At 44.4% G+C, this 21,231-nt stretch overlaps 2 protein-coding genes across 3 annotated transcripts in view; one reads left to right on the forward strand and one right to left on the reverse strand.

The window, feature by feature from the left end:
• Positions 1-3,209, forward strand: part of WDR76 (WD repeat domain 76) — a 53,318-nt gene extending 50,109 nt beyond the window's left edge. Inside the window, exon 14 of the mRNA XM_048218105.2 lies at positions 1,223-3,209. Within this exon, the coding sequence (XP_048074062.1) occupies positions 1,223-1,478 (256 nt within the window). The 3' untranslated portion in view covers positions 1,479-3,209. The remainder of the gene's footprint in view (positions 1-1,222) is intronic.
• The window catches only part of FRMD5 (FERM domain containing 5), a 299,112-nt gene continuing 280,509 nt past the window's right edge, over positions 2,629-21,231 (reverse strand). The window contains exons 9-15 of one of the 2 annotated variants that reach the window (XM_057306320.1): positions 20,512-20,575; positions 19,617-19,708; positions 16,928-17,002; positions 16,302-16,370; positions 15,273-15,379; positions 8,759-9,102; positions 2,629-7,884 (exon numbers count right to left, since the gene is read on the reverse strand). In XM_057306320.1, the coding sequence (XP_057162303.1) occupies positions 7,810-7,884; positions 8,759-9,102; positions 15,273-15,379; positions 16,302-16,370; positions 16,928-17,002; positions 19,617-19,708; positions 20,512-20,575 (826 nt within the window). In that variant the 3' untranslated portion in view covers positions 2,629-7,809. Of the gene's footprint in view, positions 9,103-15,272; positions 15,380-16,301; positions 16,371-16,927; positions 17,003-19,616; positions 19,709-20,511; positions 20,576-21,231 lie in introns of both variants that reach the window. The other variant, XM_057306319.1, reaches the window with a different exon arrangement.

Below are 21,231 nucleotides of genomic sequence, written 5' to 3' on the forward strand. Positions count from 1 at the left end.
GTGTTGATTTTGAGATCTTTTTAAAAATTTTTTAATTTTTAAAAAAGATTTTATGTATTTATTTGACAGAGAGTGAGCACACAAATAGGCAGAGCGAGAGGGAGAAGCAGGCTCCCTGCTGAGCAAATCTGGGTCTCCATCCCAGGACCCTGGGATCATGACCTGAGCCGAAGGCAGACACTTAACTGACTGAGCCACCCATGCACCCCCCCCTTTTTTTAAAGATCTGTTTATTTTAGAGAGTGAGTGAACGCGAGTGGGAGGAGAGGTAGAAGGAGAGAAGCAGACTCCCTGCTGAGGGCAGAGCCTAACATGGGTCTCTATCTCACCACCCTGAGATCATGACCTGAGCAGAAATCGAGTTGGACGCCTAACTGGCCACACAGGTGCCCCGAGATCTTTTCTTTTTTAGTGTTCACTGCTATAACTTTCCCTCTTACTGTTGCTTTCATAGCATGCCATAGATTTTGGTACGTTGTGTTTCATTTTTCATTGTTAGATATTTTCTTTCCTTTTTTTTTTTTTTAAAGATTTTATTTATTTATTTGACAGAGAGAGACAGCCAGTGAGAGAGGGAACACAAGCAGGGGGAGTGGGAGAGGAAGAAGCAGGCTCCCAGCAGAGGAGCCTGATGTGGGGCTCGATCCCAGAACCCTGGGATCACGCCCTGAGCCAAAGGCAGACGCCCAACGACTGAGCCACCCACCCATTGTTAGATATTTTCTAATTTCCCTTGTGATTTCTTCTTTGAGCCCCAAATGTATTTTTTACTTTAAAGTTGTATGGAATATAAAGTGATTTCAGGGTTTGGTTATCAGGGGAATACAAAAATGGGATTATAGATCTTATTGAAATGGCAATAACATAGGTTGTGTATTTTTTACTCCTAAGGCTTCTTCTATTTTGTATGTGTAAAAAAAGGGAGGGCATGCAGTCCATTGAGCTAGGAAATAGTGAACAAAAAAGGTGCTATTTTAATAGACAGCGACCATCCACTGAGTACAACCACTGCATTTGGCAGTGGAGATTCAGAAGTGCAGAAGATATCATCTCCTAATTTTCATTTTTATGTAAAGAATGAAATTAGGCTGATGGTAACTCAGTAACTTAATGAAGAGAAACTTGGCAGAGAAAACCATTTAGGAGCAATGCCATGTTTACCCCCCCATTACTGCCTTGAGTTATTTAACACTATCCTTTAAAAAATTGTTTTTTTCACTAGGCACAACACTAACACTGGGCGATGGCTGACCCGGTTCCAGGCTGTGTGGGACCCTAAACAAGAAGACTGTGTCATAGTTGGCAGCATGGCTCATCCACGACGGGTAGAAATCTTCCATGAGACAGGAAAACAGGTGCATTCTTTTTTTGGTGGAGAATGCCTTGTCTCTGTGTGTTCCATCAACACTATGCACCCAACTCGGTATATTTTGGCTGGAGGTAATTCCAGTGGGAAGATACATGTTTTTATGAATTAAGAAAGTTGCTGAGTGTTTGGTTTAGCAACACCAATTTGTTCAAATTAATCAGTGTCTAGGGAGCCTAGTAATTCATGTGGCTTGGCCTGTTTTTAATGTGTTCTATTTAGTGAACATAAAATTGCTTTATTAATAACTGAGCAGAACGTATACAGTTACATACTTACACGTTTAGTAAGGGAGAAGCCTTTTAAGTTGTTTCTATAGGTTGGGGAAGGAATTTGAGGGGAGGCTGTGATGCCTTTAGCACTTTTAATCAGGCAGCATGTTGAGAAATTCTAGCATTAAAAATTACAAAGCTTTGATCAGTATTAAAAGTTTTTTTGGTTTAATATTACGGTTTTGATTCTGTAGTGATATTTGGATTTGTGGTTTATTTCATAGTTTGGAGTGAATATTTCTAGACTCACACTGGAAGGGATCCTGAAAGGTTATCTAACTTAGGGATTTTGAAACTTTTAATTTTTTTAATGGAGAACTCTTTTTTCCCCCCTTCTGCCTTTAAATTAAAAGTGAAATCCCAAGATAAGTGTTGAGAAGCCTTAGTTTATTTGGACAGGGGCCTGGGTCTTTGTATGCTGACCCTTTTACCTCCTCTAGATGGCTCCTGAAGCATGGCCGAGGAATTGTAGGGCTTCTAGGAACAGGGTTTGGATCTGCCTGACCCTTGTAATCCAGTGTGAGATTGCCTTCAGACCAGTGTTTTCCAGACTGTGGTTTGTAGCTATTCACATGAAATCAGTGTAGCCATGACCAGCCTTTAAAAAAAGGAAAAGGAAAGAAATAGTAAAGAGTAATAAATGTAATTAGAATAAGTGTTGTTTTGTGAAACTTAGTTATATGTGCATACATATGTGTAAGTGTATATGCATATGTATATTCTGGTGTAAAACATGTCTTTATTACTGTGGTACTACTGTGGGTCATAGTTAAGTGAAAACTCCTGCCTTAGAAGGTCCCAGGCACCCTCATCTGTCCCTGTCTTTAAACTCTCCAGAGGAGATTCATTAGTGTATTAAGTGAATACCTCCATTCCTAATTCATATCGGGGTGGGGGGGAGAATGTAATGAGAAACCACTTTGGGCATTTTGTCATAAATGCATTTTTTTATTTTGCAGAAGTTAGGGCAATGTGAATGTGTTTGTTTGTTGGAAGGGTAGCTACTTAACTCAGTGACTAACATACTTTGGGATAGCACCTATCCAACTTTTTTCATTGCTCTTCATTGCCAAACTACTACTGAAAGACTTTTGTAAATAGTTTTTGGCAATATGTTTGAATTCTAAGAGGAAATATCTTCTCAAATTATATAGCAGAGAAATAAAATGACATGTATAGTTTTCTTCTCTGTAATTAGAGGTTAAGTCTAATTTCAAGGCCTAGTATTAAGTAGGTTGTGTTTATAAGTAATAAAAGTTCTCTATTTTCTTGATGATAGGAGTATAGGAATTGGTAAGTGAAATGGAAAATTTATTTATGAAATGGAAAGTAAAGCTAAGTGAGGTTGACTTCTGTTAAACTGCCCCGTAGATAGTAAATGAAGCCTGTAGGCCTCCTTTCCCTTTTTTATACTGCTTCATTTCACAGGTTCCAGAGTGGCAACTTCTGTGAGAATTGCTTTTTTTTTTACGATATTGAAAAATACTCTCATTGAAATTAGTACCATCATTTAAGCTTTGAATACGTGGTGGTAATTGCCTGGTTTCTGCAATAAATGCTAGCAAATTCTTGATGTTTCTCACTTTTGTGGTTTCTTTTGCCATTTTAGCTTCATAAACTGTGTTGTTTATATTTAATTCCACTTAATAGAGTTCTGTCTTCTTGAGGCAATGCAGGAAGGAAGGAGAGTGGGGGGACTTGTTTCTCAGTGATAAGCTCTATAATGGAGTAATTGTTTAAATCTAGAAAGCACATAAAGGAAAATTGTCTCCCTTAGAACATCCTTAAACTGTAATCTGTTGTGAAAGGTACTTCTCCCAGAGACTTGCTTAAAGCTGTGTGGCTTCTGTAATTATTTGTGTATTACGATTGCTCTCTTGGGAATAAACCTTTATTTAGGTGGTGCTTTATGATATCCCTTAAGCATGTAAGCTCTGTATTCCACTTGAGTCATTTTCTTTGAGATGCCCGGCCTTTCTTTATGTGACTTTAAGGAGGAAGGAGATGATTCTTATCATAGATGGACAAGTAGGTGAGACTACAAATGATCAGGAATTGATAAAATCTGAGTTGATTCAGTCCTATTTTGGTATTCAGGTCTTTGAGTTTCCTTGCCACAGAGATGACTTTGCAAGGGCATTTCTCCAGGAAAGCAGAGAGCTTGAGGGCTGTGAGTACATAGATTTAAATCTTTTCAGCCAGTTACAGTATATGGGAAGGGGGGAGAGGGTGGACACATGGCCTTCTGTATCAAACCTGAGAGGAAGAAATCTATGCCCTCTAACTTCAGATTCCCAAAACTTAAGTGTCCTATTTGTTAGGCTGTCCCTTCTGACTTAGTACTTTTTTTGATTTTTTCCTTTTTAGTATGGTGTTGATGGCTAGTAAGGAGTTTTAGTTCCAGGACAGCATAGACCCATATTTCGGTTCATTTGGCTATAAATGTTTTTGGATTTTCAAAAGAAAAGGTGAAATTTTGTGAGGAAGATAACGTTTAGTCAGGAGTAAAACATTTTAAGGTATCTCTTCCTAAAATGGAAGTTGTAAGAGGAAACGTTTTAAAAAAGTATCTTTTGCCTGTTTGATTCTACTCCATCAGCAACTTGTATGAGTGTGTAGAGGAAGCCTATTCATGAACTAAAACCAAGAGTGTAATCATGTGCAGAGAGGCTTGGTTATGGTTGAGGAACCCTAAGCAGAGGGAGTGGGTACTAGAGCCCTGAAAGGGTATATACACAGGGGAGTCCTCATTAGGTGTCCAGAGAAGAGTGGCTGCTTTAAAGCTGCAGGATCACGGGGAATCACTCACAGCAAGTGGTTCTTAGGCTTTTCACTCTGCAGATCACTTTAAGCAAAGAAAGACTTTTGTGATTAAAAACAAAACAAAACTCCACTAGGACAGGCTACTAGATATCATTTAAAGGTGATAGGAACCTCTGGAAATTTGAAGGCGAGTAATATAACCTGATTGGTGCTTTAGGAAGATGATCTGGTAGCAGAATGGGGAGCATTAAAGGGCAGGTAGAATTGACAACAGATAATAAACTAGCACAGTGGACCCTAGTTTCACCTTTTATCCTCAGAGAATTTAGAAGACCATAACCAGTTCGTCACCCGAGTGATGTTTACATAATCAGGTAAGATGTTATAGGAATGTATTTTGTAAGTTGTAATTATGAGGTTACTTATAGTGGTGACACCATTCTCTTCCTTTCATAGTAAGTGTTTTCTGTTCTCCCTTTTCGGGCTTGAGTAAGAACACTGGTCTAGAAGCTGGACCATCTAGGTTCTTTTTTTTTTTTTTTTTTAATTTTTAAGATTTAAAAAAATTTTTTTTAGGTAATCTCTTTACCCAATGTAGGGCTCAGACTCACAATCCTGAGATCAAGAGTCTTATGCTTTACCTGCTGAGCCAGCCAGCTGCCCTGGACCATCTAGGTTCTACTTTGGGTTCTAAGACTAACTATGTAGCTTTGGGAAAATCACTCCTTGGTTTTCCTCATGAGAAAAATGAGGTCCAGTTCATCTCTAAAATCATTCCATTATTACAGCTTCCATGTTCTTCATAGTATTTATTTGGGGGGAGGGACAAGGATAATAGATGGATATAAGCCAAATGACTATTTTAAATGATTCTAGTCATGAATAGTAGTTAGCTGTATAAATCCCCATGGTATCTTTTTATCTATGTGTTGGTAACTTTAAAAGGAGGAAAAAGTGAGATAAGCTGTACGTAAGTTAAAAAAGAAAGAGTCCACTCTTCTATGGTATTTAAATATTTATTTAAGTTTAAAAATAATTTTCATGGCACCAATGATTTTATGCTAACTACATATCGCTTATGTAGAAAAAAGTACATTGCTTTGAAGGAAAATGTAACTTAGAATTTTTGGCACACGAAAGGTTAACAACTATACTTTTTAATGAAACTAAGAAATTCACATTTGCAGGTAGTTTACCTTCTACTGCTTAAAGATGCAGTACACTATTCTTTAGTAAAGAGTTTTATTTCCTCTGATGGATGAAGCTATGGAAACCATTGTTTTTTTTCTACAATGAGATCAAACTAATTTTGAGAGAAAGTGGGAGACATAGTGGAACACGGTAAAACCAGGTTAAAAATTGGAACAATGTTTAATGATGTGGAGATACCAAAAAAAGACTAGTTACCAACAAAGGAGGTTTGTTATTCAAGCACTATTTGAAAAGCAAATTGAAGGAAATTTTACTATATTTTCTGGGGTAAGCCCTGGGAAAAAATAACCCAAAAGTTCTGTTCAGAGAGCAAAATCCAGCTCTTGGAAGTGGTATGGAGTATTGTATTGTTAGAACTCTAGACACAAGTAACATACCAGGAAATGGAATACTGCATCTTTCTTTAATGTGAATATGAAAGGTCAGTGTCAAGGCTATCACTCACTCACTGCATAGAAACACCATATTCTACAGACTGAGGTAGGAACACTACACTAAGAGATAATCTGCTATGTTGCATAAGACAGTAGATATCCAGGTTAAAACCAGCCCCCTATCTCCTGACAGCCTTTTCATCTCTGAATCTACTTTTCACTTCAGTCCTGTGCTAAATAAAGCCTTTCCTGTGTAGATGACAAGTGGCAGTGGCTAGTTGGTTCTAAGTGATCCCTAATTTTTACTAGGATCTCCCTCAGTTTGTCTTGTCACTTGGTAAATAGATGTTTGCAATTCTGCCCAAATTGTTGCTGGTATGGAAATGATCAGATATTCCTCTTCCATTCTTAGATTCTGGCCGAGTTTTAGCATTTCAACACTTGATCTTGCTCATCTTGGCATCAGATACCTCTTTGCTGGTTGGTTGTTCAAGCACCCTTTACACAAGCAACCCCAGTGTCTCCACTGGGAAATGGTCCTGGATCTGTAGCCAGTCAGGAATGGGAGCAGAGCCAGCCCTCTTTCTGCTAACATACTGGTAAGGAGCAGTTTTATTGTCTAGATGGGGTTGGCAAATTATGGTCTGTGGTCCAAATTCAGCTCATTGTGTATTTTGATAAATTTTTATTGGAACACAGCCATGCTCCTTTGTTTATGTATTACCTATGGATGGCTGTTTTTGTGCTATGATGGCAGAGTTGAGTAGTTGCCACAGAGTATGGCCCACAAAACCAAAATTAAAAAATATTTATCATCTGGCACTTTACAGAAGAAGTTTGCCAACCCCTGAGAATTACACAATCCACTCCCCCACCCCATGCCCCCTGTTAATTCCACAGCTGTTATACTCTGTACATGGACATGATTCTTCTATTTCAGGGGACAAACTAGGGGAGAGCAAATCTACAAGTGACTACAAGTGACTCATTCTGTTCTGCATTTGGGGCTGCCCAACATGATGTTAGCAGCGGCTCCACTGTTGTGGGTTTTCCAGGAGTTTGTCTACTGACCATCCTTAAATGAGTCCTCAGGCCCCAGATGACTTAGAAATCTCTCCCTGAGATGAAAACAAGATCTTGTGAGTGGTTGTTAAGAGTTGCAGAGCTTGGGCCTTGGACCCCACACTCACCCTTCACATGCTGTGCTTTTGCATGCTTCCACAGCTTTCCTCAGCAAGGATGGCAAATGCTTTCCTACAATTTTTATTTTCCTGATGCAGAGGATGACCCTAGGGGGCAGTATTTCTACATCTAAGTGTTGGTCTCTGCCACATTCACCTTCTTTCTTTTGTAGGCATCTTTTAGTATGCCTATTTAAAGAGATTCTTTTTCTGGTCCCTTCCAAGGCTGTTTGTTGATCTTGGAATTCTATTTTCTGAAGCTTTTCATTCTCAGGATCAGTTTCTTTCTTGCATCGTTTAGTTCATCAGGCTCTATTTTCTTAATCCATAAAGTAAAAACAAAATATGAATTGATAAGAAAATAACATTTGTTGTTAAAATATAAATTGAAATAGTTTTCTTGCGGGGGGTTGTACAAAATAGGTACTGCTCTCTGAATCTCAACAGTTTCTCAGGTACCTTGGCTCTGGTTTCTGTTAACTACACTTTGTCCAACATTTCTGACAGTCCTGTCTCTGGCACCACTGAATTCAACTAACGTCTCTGGAGCACTATAAAAATCTTGAGGTTCTTCAGGAAAAAAAAATCATAGAAGTCTAATAAGTTCATTATACAAAACTCATGGTGATGCCCACTAGGATCTAGTCTAAGGGGACAGACTTACCCCACCCCTGCTTCTGCTGCTGCTGTAGCGGTGGTCCCTTCAGATGCCCACTCTGCTCAGATTTGAAAAAAACAAAAGGAAAAGAAAATCCAACTCAGACCATCATAAGAAGCAACTTTCCATTTAATCATTCTACATGGATGTTTACTTTTTAAAAATCTCTGTCTGGCAAGAAAACCTAGATAGTTCCATTGTCCAGACCCCTGGTCTGCCCTGCTGAGGCTGCACTGATGAGTCTCCTGGAGCCCAGTAGGAAAGCTCCTGCAGATTACAGAAGACAACAGCTCTCTAGTCTTCAACTAGTGTCCCATCTGCTAGGTGACACTACTGTGATAATCAGTAATAGTAAAATAAATTTTTATTTGATACTTTGAAAATAATACACATCATCTATGAAAAATCAAAATTCAAAACCAAAAATTATCCTGCAAATTGGGAGGATGAGAAACAGAGTCGCTGAGCCTTTCTTGAAAGAACCTCTGAAGGAAATGAGTTTTCCCAGTTTGTTTAGACAGGGCATGAGCCTATCCTTTTTTTCTTCTGGGAAATGACCCTCCTAGGCTGTGGACTTTGAGTCATGAGAGGAGGACTTGGTACATGTGCCGATGGTTCCACGATGGGTCCCATTGCTGGGAATGGGTAGCCGGGCTCCTGGGTCCACCTGGCTAGTTATTGGGAGGACTCATGCCTTCTCAGGTGTCAATGAGCAGGCTCACCACTGAGCGGATTTTGCAGGCAAACCATCGCCTGAGGGGACAAAAGTATTGATAGTGGAATTGTTCAAATTCCGGGGTCTGGCGGATATCGCGGAAAAAGGCAATGTCAAGGTCAGACTCGGTAAGGATGATCAGGAGGAGGAGCAAAACAAAGAGGAGTCCCATGGTCACAAGGAGCAAACGGAGCACACTTAGAACAAACTTATTCACCTGTTCCTCCTCTGGCCTGCCGTGCCCCTGACACAGGGCCCTCAGCTCTCCCCCAAGGGCCTCCACCTCTGTAGCAGTTGGAGTGCTGGCCTCAGACTCCTTCTCCTCTTCGATGCTGCAGGTGGCCCCATTGATCTGCCGGGAAAGCAGCATCAGCTCCAGGCTGTGCTCAGCCACAGGGGTGGGCAGCACACTGTCTGCAGGGCTGTAGGCTTCGTCTGCAATCACAGCGACTCGCTCATTGCTGTCTGCCCGGCTGCTTCTCACGTGAGGCAGGAACGTGTCCCCATGGGAGGAAGAACGCACCGGGGTGGAATGGGCACTGTCCCGTAGAGACTCTAGGCCTGGAGAGGCAAAAGGAATATGAGTAGGCTTTCCGTGTTCCAGTGCACACTCTGCTGTCTGGTGGAGGCTGCACCCATTCTGTTTTATATGGTTACTAAAATTTTGCAAGGAAGCCCCTCTGCACAGCCCCATGTGACCAGCAGCAGTGGCCACTACAGTGTTTTGATGTATCAGGAATAGGATAAGAGAAGCAGCAGACATCAGAGGGGCTGTGGTTGGAAGTTTGTTTTTTGTTTTCTTTTTGGCAAGATTTGTTACAGATTCTGCCTTTCTGGCTTTTGATGTCATGGGCCTGGTTTTAGCCCCAATTGAAAGACAATCTGAATCACAGACTACTCCTGATTCAGAGCTGGGGCCACAGTTCAGGGAGCTCAAGTCTCCCTCTTGGGCTGAGGGACTTGAGAGGCAGGGATGGGGAGGAGAAGACTGTTGTGCTTTACTGGACCTCATCAAATACTGATTCTGGAGCTGCATGTCTTTCTAACACCCACCATGCAGCTCCTTGAACTCATGAGGTCATCTTTTGGATTGCTGCAACTGCTGTCGGTCTCTTCAGCCTCCCACTTCTAGCTGTCCTGATTTTAGGGGATGTGAAAACCCTATCTGCTCTTCCTTAGGTGGTCTCTGATGGAGAAGGGAAAAGCCCTTGGCTAGCTCTTCCTTTTCACCTTAGAAGGAGCTGGGTCCACAGTAGGCTGACAATTCCCTGTCTTTACACACTCCAGAGTGCAGAGTGGTCTCTGAGAAGATCTTATTGTGTCAGGGTGGAAATTCTCTTACATCCGTCAGGAGAAAGGGTCCTCTGCCCCCTAAAACTATCCGTTATCTCTTTACTTTCTCAGATGGAACATTTCTCTCTTTCCAAGGCTCAATCTCTGGTAGTGAAAAACAGGAGCTGGTTACTCTGTCAACCAAACAGCAGCCACTAGGCTGGAGGACGTGGGCCCAGAGTCACCAAGTACAGCCCACATCACAGTGCTCCCAAGGAAATGGCTTCTTGTTTCAGGTTCAGTGTCTGCATTTCCATACCTGGCTATCTTGGGGGTACCAGAGTGGCTCTGGCTCTCCCTGCCTTTGTGGCCAATGGCAAGAGAAGCCAGTCCCCCTTCCATTGCTCTGAAATTGACCCTGACTGCTGCAGACCAAACCAGATTCCCAGCTCTGTAAAGGTTTGACCTAAGTAGGCCTGATTAGGGGCTTTTTCAGTTCAGGGCTAGCTTCAGAAGCCCAACAATCTCTCTTAAAAGGTGGCAGTAACCTTTCAGAAGTAGTGAGTTTCATTTGGTTCTCTTGTGGTGTAGCCATATGTACGCAGGCAGCCTGCCTGCCTGCCTGCCTAGCCTGCTGGAGCCCATTTCAGCATAGGTACAGTTAAGGATTCTCCAGGGGAACAAACCCTGGAATCTGGGTTATTAACAGGTGCGTTGGGGTGGCAATAGCAGCCCCCTGCTATCCACCTATCCTTCCCATCACCTCACCATCAGTATAGTTGCTACAGCTCTCAGCTTCTGCTTTTAGGAGCTCCTTATGGTCCTAGGTGTATTTTGTGTTCCCCTGTGCTAAAATTTTAAGTTTGTATAATGTTTTAAATTTTTTAAAGTGCTTTCATCTTTCCATGAAGTCGTTAAGGCAAGACGTTACAGAGCTTGCCTAATGACATGTGGTTGGCTGATAATGGCAAAGGCAAGGATAGACTGCAGGCCTCTGTTTCCTGATGCTAATGATCACATAGTTAGATTTTGGGCCAGGATGAATTAAGTCTACAGCCTACACCTGCCTTAGATTTAGGTCCCAGTTGCCCAAGAAACTGTTGTGAAATGATGTGAAAAATTAAGAGCTTGCCCCTTGTTCCTGAGCTCTTGATGCTCCTTTGATCTTTTTTCCCCAATTTTTCTCCCTTATTCCTGCATTTGCATAAGCAGCATGAGGAATATATACCTGGCAGTATGTAATGAGTCCCTGATAGAACAGAAACCGTTAGGCCCTGATCACACAGGTGTTGGTTCAGCTCCTTTCCCACCCACTCCTCCACCCCCCCTTCCTCTGGAACCTCAGCACTCCCTGCACAGGGCTCCTCATACCCTTTCTAGAGCTGTCGCCTCACAAAGACAACTCTACCAGATTTCCAAAGCACGACCAGCTTAGCTGCCAGAAGCCACTTCAGTATAAAGTTAGCTTGGCCTACAATTCAGCCGTAAGCTTGCTGGGGAACGAGAGAGGCAAAGGCTGTTACATCAGAGAAAACAAAGGGACACCAGAAACCACATTATAAGTTGTTGGTGCTCTCAGTAAATAAGATAATAGATATGTATACATTTCTAGTAGACTGCTTGACAGACAGAATTAGTAAGTGTTAGTATTCTGTTCCCCCAACAGACCTCACCTGTAAAGTTATTATTGCTATGTCAGGCTAGTCTTGTATAGAACTTCAGGTTCACTAGAAACCACCACACCTTCATCAAACCCGTCATTCTGGGATGGACAGGGTGGGTACCATGGGTGGGAGCTGGCAAATGGCACAGCGAAACACAGGAGTCTTTTTTACCTTGGATGTGCTCCAGCTGATTGCCTTGCCCAGAGGTGGCTCCCTGTGGGCGGGGTGGCACAGTAGTCAGGAGCCTACCCTGGAGCCGGGGCCCCATCCTCAGGATGCGCACACTCAGTGGCCGAAGGCAGTGATTAGTCAACCGGAGCTGAACTCGGACTCTGGTGTGAATCTTAATCAGACTCTTCCCCATGGTGGCCAAGGAAGGCAGATACTTCTTCAGTGGAAACCGGCTTATCTCTTCATGGAAACCAGTCAGGCAGGGGAGATACAGAGGGAAAGGATGGAAAACCAACTGGGGACAAAGGATTTTTGCTGACCTCAAGCCATGGCAGCTCCTTCACAGTGCCTCCTGTGGAGAGAGTGTCAGCTCTGCCAGACAGAGCAGGCTGAGCTTCGGGGAAGGAACAGCTCTGAGAGGCCAACGTTATCAGGGACTGGATTCAGTCAGAAGCACTTAGAGCCATAAAAAGTAATGCTTCCCTAGCATGTGACTGTTTCCCGGAGGCCCGTATAAGGGCTCCAGACTTCTCGGAGAGTGAGGCACAGAGAGGGCAGAGAACAACCCCACACGGTAGTTCCAGAAAATGCAGGATGTGAAGCTACAAAGACCTTGGGCTTTGGGTTGGGTGGCTCTGAAGTGTGAGGTGGCAGCTCTGGGGCTGGAAATGGGCTGTGTCCCATCGACTGGGCTGTACACTATTTGGCTCCCTGCTGCTGGGCTGAGCCCCACAGGGCGCAGTGGATAAAAGGAATCAACATATCTGATCGTGCTCTCTGGCTAAGCCTGTGCTAACAACACATGGTATCTTGGCATCCCTGAGAGCAGAGGGGAGGGCCAACCAGTGTACAGTCATCATTTTAATGGTCCTAGCTCATTGGAATTACATGGTCTCATTCAAATTGTAGTCTTATGTTACTGTTTTTGCAATTTTCCTGTTGTTTTTAGAGATAGCAACCAAAGCTTTCCCCCTGGAAAGGCTAATAGTTCCTGTGACATTAATTTATGTGCCATATGGACAATAGGAAGAGTCTCTGATGGAGCATGAACCAGTTTCAGATGTCCATAACTTCCTGGGAGTTCTGGTGGTTAATGCCCTTCTTCTGAGACCCCCATCATTTCCCTCTCAGCCCTTCCCTGTCTGATGCACAGTGTACAGTGGGGGTCAGCTGTGTTTGCTGGGCGCTTTAAAAATAAAACCCCTCTTGAGAGATGGTGTAGCTCAACTCTCTGGGAAATCATCCATTCTTTATCTCCCCAGGCTTGATAATCCCTGCACTGATAGAGCCACTTAAATGCTAAAATCTTTTTTTTTGCCCCCCCCCCCCACCCAACCAGATGTCCATCTGCCTCTCCTCACTGTGAGCCTGTTAGTGTCATTCCTGCTGGGGCAGTTCTTAGCTGCTTCTACTTTTGCCCTCTTGAATCTAAGGGGTCCTGGGCTGAGGGCCATGACTGGGGATGAAGGCTGTTCTTGTCTGCAGGCAGCCTCAGGCATGGGGTCTGAGCAGCAGGTTGGCTTGCAGAGTAGTACATGGGAGCCTGCTGTGCTATAACCTGCCAGGCGTGAAGTTCTATGGGGGCTGAGATTGTGAGGGTGTGACCTGGCCCTAGGAGTCTCTTCTTTACCAGCTTCCTTGGCGGCCTTTCCCTGCTGCACCCTCCCCTGGTATTTTACAAGCAAAGAGGACTATTTCAGATACTGAGGAGCCTACTGCTGCTACAATGGGAGAAGACAGGTTCTGGGAGGATGCTGGAGGCACAGCCAGAGCTGCTTGGGAACTGAGGCAGCCCCACTGTTTGTCTTGGGAGAGCTCAAGGGACCAGTTCCCACTTCTCAGTAGTTCTGCTAACCCTGCGTGGCAGCCACTACAAACGAGTTGTATGGACAGCCTGTCTTCCCATTTCTGGGAACGTGGGTTTTACTGGACATTCTTCCATATGCTGGAGAACAAATGCATGAGGCTCTTCCCTAGACCTGGATTCGTGCCAGCTTCCTCCAGGGGGTGGCCTTTTCTCTGGGAGGACAGCTGTTCTTAAACTTTTTACAGGAGCTTTGGGGTGAACCTGGTGGCTTCTGACCTCAGGATGGATGGGAAGAAGGGCCACAGGGAGAGGAGAAAGTTCTATTTCTTCAAAAGAGAAAAAATTCATTCTGCTTTCCTGAGATGAACGCCCCAAAAGAAGAGGGACAGTGAGAGCTATGCTCAGTTCTCCTGCTCAACCTAAGACTGGAGGAAAAACCAGGAGCCTGTGTCTGATGACAGACCTCAGTGACTTCATACTTTGCATAGCGATTATACTTCGTAGTTCAGAAGACATCCTCCCACACCCACACCCCACTCCATGATGGGGGCAACAGGCTCAGAGAAGTTAAGCAACCTGTCCTAGAGAAAGTACATGGCAGAGCTCTGATTTGAATCTCATCTTTGACTTCCTAACCAGGCCTCTTTGCACTGTGGTTGCTGCCTGTCCAGTAAATGCTTTAATCTCTTTAAAGTACTTCTATGTACATCAGCTTCCTCACAACCCATGGGGTACGCAAGGAAGATATCCTTATTTTACCAATAAACAACTAAGATACTCAAATAATTAAGGCACTTCATATGGTTGCCTGGCCAGGGTTTTCAACGCCTAGACTGTAGCTATATACCAGACTTAGATAATGCAAAGTCAGTGACACATAGAATCCTAACCACAAACCCATGATTCTCACAGGGGAGCAGCAGAGTGATGTCCTTCCTAACCTAAGTAGTTCTTTATTTTCATTAATCAGCATTCCCACAGAAAGGGCAGAGTCTTCCCTCCCCACCTTCCAGGACAGGTTTGAAGGAAACCTGCTGCTGTTTGCTGCTGCTTGAGATCTTCTGAGGTCTTACAAAAACAACTTTGGGAATGAAAGCATTCAACTTTATACCTGTATCTAGCCTGTGGGGCAGCTGAGTCAGTGACAATGAGGGAAATATTCCAGGAGTCTCCTAACAGTATTAAACACCCAGGGAGTGGAGAGGTATCAGGCACAGCTACTGCAGTATCTAGTTCAGTGAAGATTCACAGACTTTGTCTCTTCCCCCAAGACTCACCTTCTCCAAAAGGAGGGTAGGATAGAGAGAGGTGGGGCATGTTAGAATTCGAAAGATCACGTTAAAAAATTCAGATAGCAAGAGGACATATTTTTCCCACTGAAATAGAAGGTGGTAGCAGCTATTGGGATGCTTCAGAACTAAGAGTTTTCATTTCTTGGTTAACTGCCTCAGCTACCCCGATCATTTAAACTGTGGAGACTAGTCTGATCTGAAAAATAAGTGAAAAGCCTCTTGATGGAAAGCAATTTCAGAACTGCATGGAACCTGTTAGATGCAATAACACAGTCTCCCAAAGGTTTGCCCCAACACTGTCAGATTTAAACCCCCTCTTAGACTACATTTCAGCAGGACTGGGTGGGATTACCCTTCACCTGACACCCAGCTGGTGTTCCCAACCACTGCATGAAACCTTCTCTCTTCCATTGGAGAAATGTGCTCCTGTCTCTAGTGCAAATTCTTTTCAAGGTACCTGAGAGGAGCTGGTCCAAGTCAAAACTTAGAAGAACTTCCACTGTCATCTCCAGAGCTTATGCTCACCTTCCATGATGGAGATGTGAACAGCTCTTCTCCGGGTCCTGGGAACACTGCTCAGTCTTGGGCCATGGGTTATGGAGGGACAGCTGCGGCTGGGAACCATCCCTGCTCTGAGGTTAAAGAAAAAGAGAACTTTGTTAATTCATTGCACAGACAGATGTGGTCAGGACTCAGAGTTGAGAAGTAGCTGCTAGAATTGCCTGGCTGTGTTTTGTTTTCTTTTGTTTATTTATTTTTAAAAAGTCTTTAATACCTGCTTTTTGCCTTTAGTCCCTGGATCCCAGTCAGAGACACTGCTTCACACTTGTCTACCACCTCATATCCTAGACCCACCCAGACCTTGCTTTAGTGCAGCAGTGGTACCGCTGGTCTCTGCACAGGTTTGTCAGGGAGTAGAGCTCCAGCATAAGCAGTAGTACAGAAAATGTGCCCGACCACTGATATGGCAGCCTCTCTGACTTCTGACAGAGACTGCTGGTGGCAGGGGGTACCATGTGAAGGTGGTAGTAATGCTCCCGTTCCCAGAGATCAGGCTGGTTGGTGAACCCTAGCTGTCTTGGCCAATCATATTCTTTCTGGATCTTACTAGGTTTAGGAGGTATACATGATGTACAGTTATACATTAAGCAAGGATCTCAAAACTATTTTAGACCTAGTGTGATAGAGCTGTGGGGGTTGTTCCTGGCTTTCTGTAGTGGAGTGATTCCAGAACTAAGGAAATCTTGGATTTTGGACAAGTCCTTCGTGGCCTATGACCACTTTCAGGATTTGGGAGGACAGTAGAGAAGTACCCAGGATGTGGTACTGGGTACTATGCCCTTCCTTGGGGTCCCTCAAGGCTCAGGGATACCAGGGTCAGACTGTTCCCCATGTCTTTAGCTCAGATGGATCTCTTCACCTTCCTGCCATGTTCTCCTTCCCCTTTTGTGAGCCACTGAGTCCAGAATCTTCATAGTACTGAAACTGCTGCCTTTTTGGAGCTTTTGGGATCTGAGCTGGAACTGGTTTGGGGGGAAGTCCATGGCAGCCTACCTGTGTATTTCTGGTGGCTCCCGTTTGATCTTCGCACTTGACTCCATTACTTCCTTTGCAACTCGGCCACTATAAATAGTATAATAAAACAAGCAGCAAGGGATGAGATGGTGTTCTAGCACTGGGCTCCTGTCTAAGGCTTCAGATACTTTAGAGGAACTGGGAGATGGCCTCTTTGGCATAGCCCTTCCCAATATTTAGGTCACTGAGAAAGCCTTGCTTGCTGGTTAAGTTCTAAGATGTCCTGACAGCTTATCTTAGAGAGCTATCTCGAGTCTTTGGGATTTTCCATTTTCATTTAGAAATGATTTCTCATTGTCCAGCATGTTCCAGAAATATTGCCAAAAAAAAAAAAATCTTTAGACAGACATGAAAAGAATCACTGCTACAGTTCTTATTTCACTGCTGTTGTGAGGGCAGAAGAACATATTTAAACCCTGCAGACAAACTGTGGCAGGGAAGAAAAGAAATAGGCAAAAGGACAGGAGACAGAACTGGATGGAACCTCAGGCCTTTTTGGAAGTTCCCAGTTTCTTTGTTCTCAAGGATAAGGACCACTGAGCCACTGTTCTCCAGAGAAGGGTCTGAAAATAGGTCCATAACAGTTACTTACTGTCACTATTTACCTGTATCGGAACCGGCTCCCTTTAAAGAATAAATTGCTGCTGGACACTGTGCGGACTTGGCTTGACTTCTCCAGCCTGCAGCAAGGCAAAGTCCAGTGTGACAGATGGCCTGCAGCTGCCTCACAGGCTAAGGCAGCGCGTGCCCAGCTCCTTCCAAAGGCTGCTTGAGGAAACTCTTCAGGAAAAGGCCCTTCACAGCGCGGCTTGTTTCTGACTCTCCTTTAGGACCTGAGAGCTTGCTCAGAACCTTAGTGCTGAGGACAGTCATGTCGAAACCCATTTTCATGTCAGGAGAGTGAAGGTTCCCCAAGAGTGCTTCATGGGGTTCACGAGGGGGACTGAGACTAAATGTTAGGGATGGTGGTCTGGTGGTCTGGTGGAATAATAGAATGCCACTCATCAAATTTCAGACCACTTGTTAGCAGTGTGACCTGGGGCAAATTTCTTCCCTTTCTTAACTTTGGTCTTCCAATCTATAAAATGATGGAGCTGGGACTACTTGACCTCAGGCGTCCCTTCCAGTCCTATGATTTGATGATACATGTCTGTGTCTGGGTAATTGTGGGTGGAGAAGAGAGTACGGGCTGCCCTTCCTATTACATCCCTCTCTTAGAGAGTCATGAAGTATGTTCTATTAAAGACTCTGAGAAGTCCTGAAATGAACAAACTAGCTTAACTTTAATATAAGTTCCGTCATTATTTGAACTTGGAATCATTCCCCTTCACCCAGTAAGCCTATTAACATCACTTTGAAGGCTGTAGACAGCTGATGTGGAGGCCATGGGCACTGTAAAATATCCTCTTAGGTGACTTCTCTGATCCCAAATGGCCCTCTCACACTTAGAAAAGGAAGCTGGGGAGAACCACCCAGAGTGAAGCCTCCCAAGACCTGACTCCGCTTACAACATGCTCTAAAGTGCCTGGAATGCTGATCTAGACAGGAACCGATCTGGGTCTGAAGCCTCTGTCGTGAGCAGGCAGTCAGTATTTAGGGAGCTGTCCCCAAAATCCATGAATAGCAGGTTCCTGGGAGATACCATCCCCACCTGTCTCAGGGTTCTGTGAGGCTCTCAGTCTCCTTGTCTTCTTGTCCAAGCATGTCCTTGAGTGTGACCTGGCTCCCTTCAAAGCACTAGGCCAATGGCAGGGCCAGGGATCTGCACGTGAAAGGTGCTCAGGGTGATGCCAAAGACTTGGCACAGTTGGGGATCTGACCCAGGCTAGAGGCTTTTAACACTTAATAAGGAATATTACGTAATCAGTGGAGAAGTGAAAAACAGCCTCAGTTTCCAGTGGGGTGCTGGCAGGACTAGTTGGGTGGGGGGATTTATTAATGGAAAGACTCAGAAACTGAGTTTGGTCACAGATGCAGAAGCACAGTTCTGTTCCCATGACACAAATAGAAGAACGAAGGTCTCCAGAAATGGTGTGGACATGTTTTCTTGGCTTTTCTTGGATAGCTAGGGACTGCACAGGAGGGAAATTTGACCATGCAAAAGTCTTTTCTGAGTGTCTTCTTCACGAGATGAAAGAAGCCCGCTCAGGTTATAATTCAGACTGCCCATTCAGCTCATCCCTGCTTCTCATATCAAATGCATAGAAATTATTAAGCAATTCAGAAAGCCCGCCCAAGAAACAGCCTCTTGGGGCTGTGGCCCTAGAAGGGGGAGGACGAGCTCTTCAGGCAGCATCCCATAGCAGCCAACAGGCAGCAGAGCCTTTTCACTGGGTAGGAGATGGTACCCCTCCAGCTCAGAGCAGTTCTACTCTCTTCAGGATCCTTGAGGTTACTGGAGGGAGAACTATATGGCCTGTCAGAGGCGGAATATACCACAGACTGTCTTATGTTGTCTTGATTAAGATACAGCTTATTAAAGTATAAATCATTGCATTCTATTTTTAAAATGAGACCAAGGGTTTTAGTAAAACATACTTTATTTGGCATCACCCCAGTTTCTTAATGGGCTATTTCTTTGTTCCCTAATGCCTTTATAACCACTTTCTTAATCAAAACGGCACAGAAGCCTCATATACTTTACAAATCCTGTGGTAATCAAAATTCTTGCCCAAAATTCTTGGCCCAAAGCTGGCTTTTCGGTAACGGACAAGTCCTTGTCCCCCTTCTTGCTACTCCTCTCAGGCCCCTGGGCACTTGGTCTGATACTGACAATACCTCCGGCAGTGACACATCAGGAAGGGCTGGCATCAGCCCCAGCTCAGCACCAGGCCACCCACTGGGGAGCAAGGCCCAGAGTCTCTCCAAGACTTAGAGACCTTTCTGGCCTGCTCCTGCTCCTTCATGGAGCTGTCATATTCTGGACCTCCTATGGCTCTGAATGGCTCCACAGAGCCAGCTTGATTCAAGTCAGGTACCCAGGGGCTTTTTTAGGCCCAGGCCTTGCCCTGAAAAGACCCCTAATTGCTTTGCCACTGGGAGCTGTCCAAGGACATCACAAGGTAGACCCTTTGGACATCTCTGCTGGAAACACATTCTTAGACCTCAGCTCTGTTCCTCCAGGGAGTACAGACATCCAGAAAGGGGTCTGAGTTTTATAAGGAAGCCCAGCCTTGTCATCTTCTGTCTCCTTTCTCAGTGTTTCTCAAATTTTCCTGCCCATCATTTCTCTAAAACTAGCTTTTATGACTTTGACTCTGATAAAGATAGTCCCCATCACATGTGTCCACTCACTTGTAGAAGGCTTGGTTCTCGATTCCACATTTCCAGAGGTGCTTGCAGGCTTCTGGAGTTGGAGCAAAATATGTGAGAATAATTTTCTTTTCCTACAAAAAATCCCACATAGAAACAGCTGAGTGTGGATGGAGAAGCAAAGGGTGAAATAGGCCAGGACATTGACCCCTGGACTGAGGGCTCCCCAGGACTGCAAGAGGAGATTTCAGGTAGGGGAAGGGGCTGCCTGGTGGCTGGCTAGTTGGAAGAGAAGGCCTGCAGGACCCACTGGGGCAGAGCTCAGTTCAGTGAGTAAGTTCACACCTGGCAGGTCCAGTACAGTAAGCCTCAGCTGGCACAAACTGAAGCAAGACAGCCCTCACCAGAGAAAGTGCTACTGTCATCCAGAATTTTTTACTTCTTTTTAAAAGTTTATTATCTTGGGGCGCCTGGGTGGCTCAGTCGTTAAGCATCTGCCTTCCGCTCAGGGCCTGATCCCAGGGTCCTGGAATCGAGCCCCACATCGGGCTCCCTGCTCTACTGGGAGCCTGCTTCTTCCTCTCCCACTCCCCCTGCTTGTGTTCCCTCTCTCGCTGGCTGTCTCTTTCTCTGTCAAATAAATAAAATCTTAAAAAAAAAAAAGTTCATTATCTTCTTGGAATTTTCATATAGAAGCAAAAGAATCTTGCATTGTCTGCATTTCCTGGAGGTGTGGAACCTCTGGGTGCCACCAGCATCCCTGAGGAAAGTCCTGGGCTCCAGGGCCTAGCCATTTCTTCATCCCTCACTTCCAGGTATTGGCTTATCATTCAGGTGGCTTAGCTTTCTACCTGGATATACCACTTCGGTTCTGTCTTGGCCTTCAGGAACCACTCAGTGCCCCAACCCTCCTGAAGAGAAAGAAGCCAGCACTCACCTCTTTCTGACTTACGTATAAATAAAAAGTCTTTCCTTCAAATTTCAGCTTGGTCACCTCATTCCTACAAGCACAAAGAGAGCACCTGTCACCTTGTTGTGGGTTGCTTGTTCACAGCTAAGTCTTGTTAGATGCACAGCCCACCCTGACTGGAAGGGGCTCCAGGCACAGACACAGTTTTAGCCAAAATTAGAACTGAAACAAGACAGCAGCGCAGTGGCCTTAGAGAACAGTTGCTGAAACAGTTCAATCCACAGTTTTCTGGTCAATCACACTATAATAATAGGGTGATAGGAGGATTTCGGGCTCATCAACAGTGGCTGTAAAAGGGAAACATTTGCATGGGAAGTGAGTCTAGGTTGAGTGGTTCCGGGCCATTTCAGGGTTTGGTTCATAATACAGGTGCATTATCTGGATGGGACTGTCAAATGTAAGATGCCACAGGTAGCTGATGAGGCCAAAGTTTAAGATACAGCAAATAATGAAAAACAATGCAACCAGGTTCTGAGGGAGTTGAGTCTTTCAGGTGACTGTGCCACTGGATGGAAAATGCAGTTTAATGCAAACAAATGTCAAACGATTTCAGGGAGGGGGGCGGGGCAACATACCAAAGAGAGAGAACAGATTACATGGAACAGTCATGCAGCGTACTGACCAGGAAAGGGGCTTAGGGGTTTTTGTAGAAAAATCCTTGAAGCCACCAGCCCAGTGAATGGCTGC

This window comes from Ursus arctos, unplaced genomic scaffold (genome assembly GCF_023065955.2).
Source record: "Ursus arctos isolate Adak ecotype North America unplaced genomic scaffold, UrsArc2.0 scaffold_36, whole genome shotgun sequence".
Lineage (NCBI taxonomy): Eukaryota > Metazoa > Chordata > Mammalia > Carnivora > Ursidae > Ursus > Ursus arctos.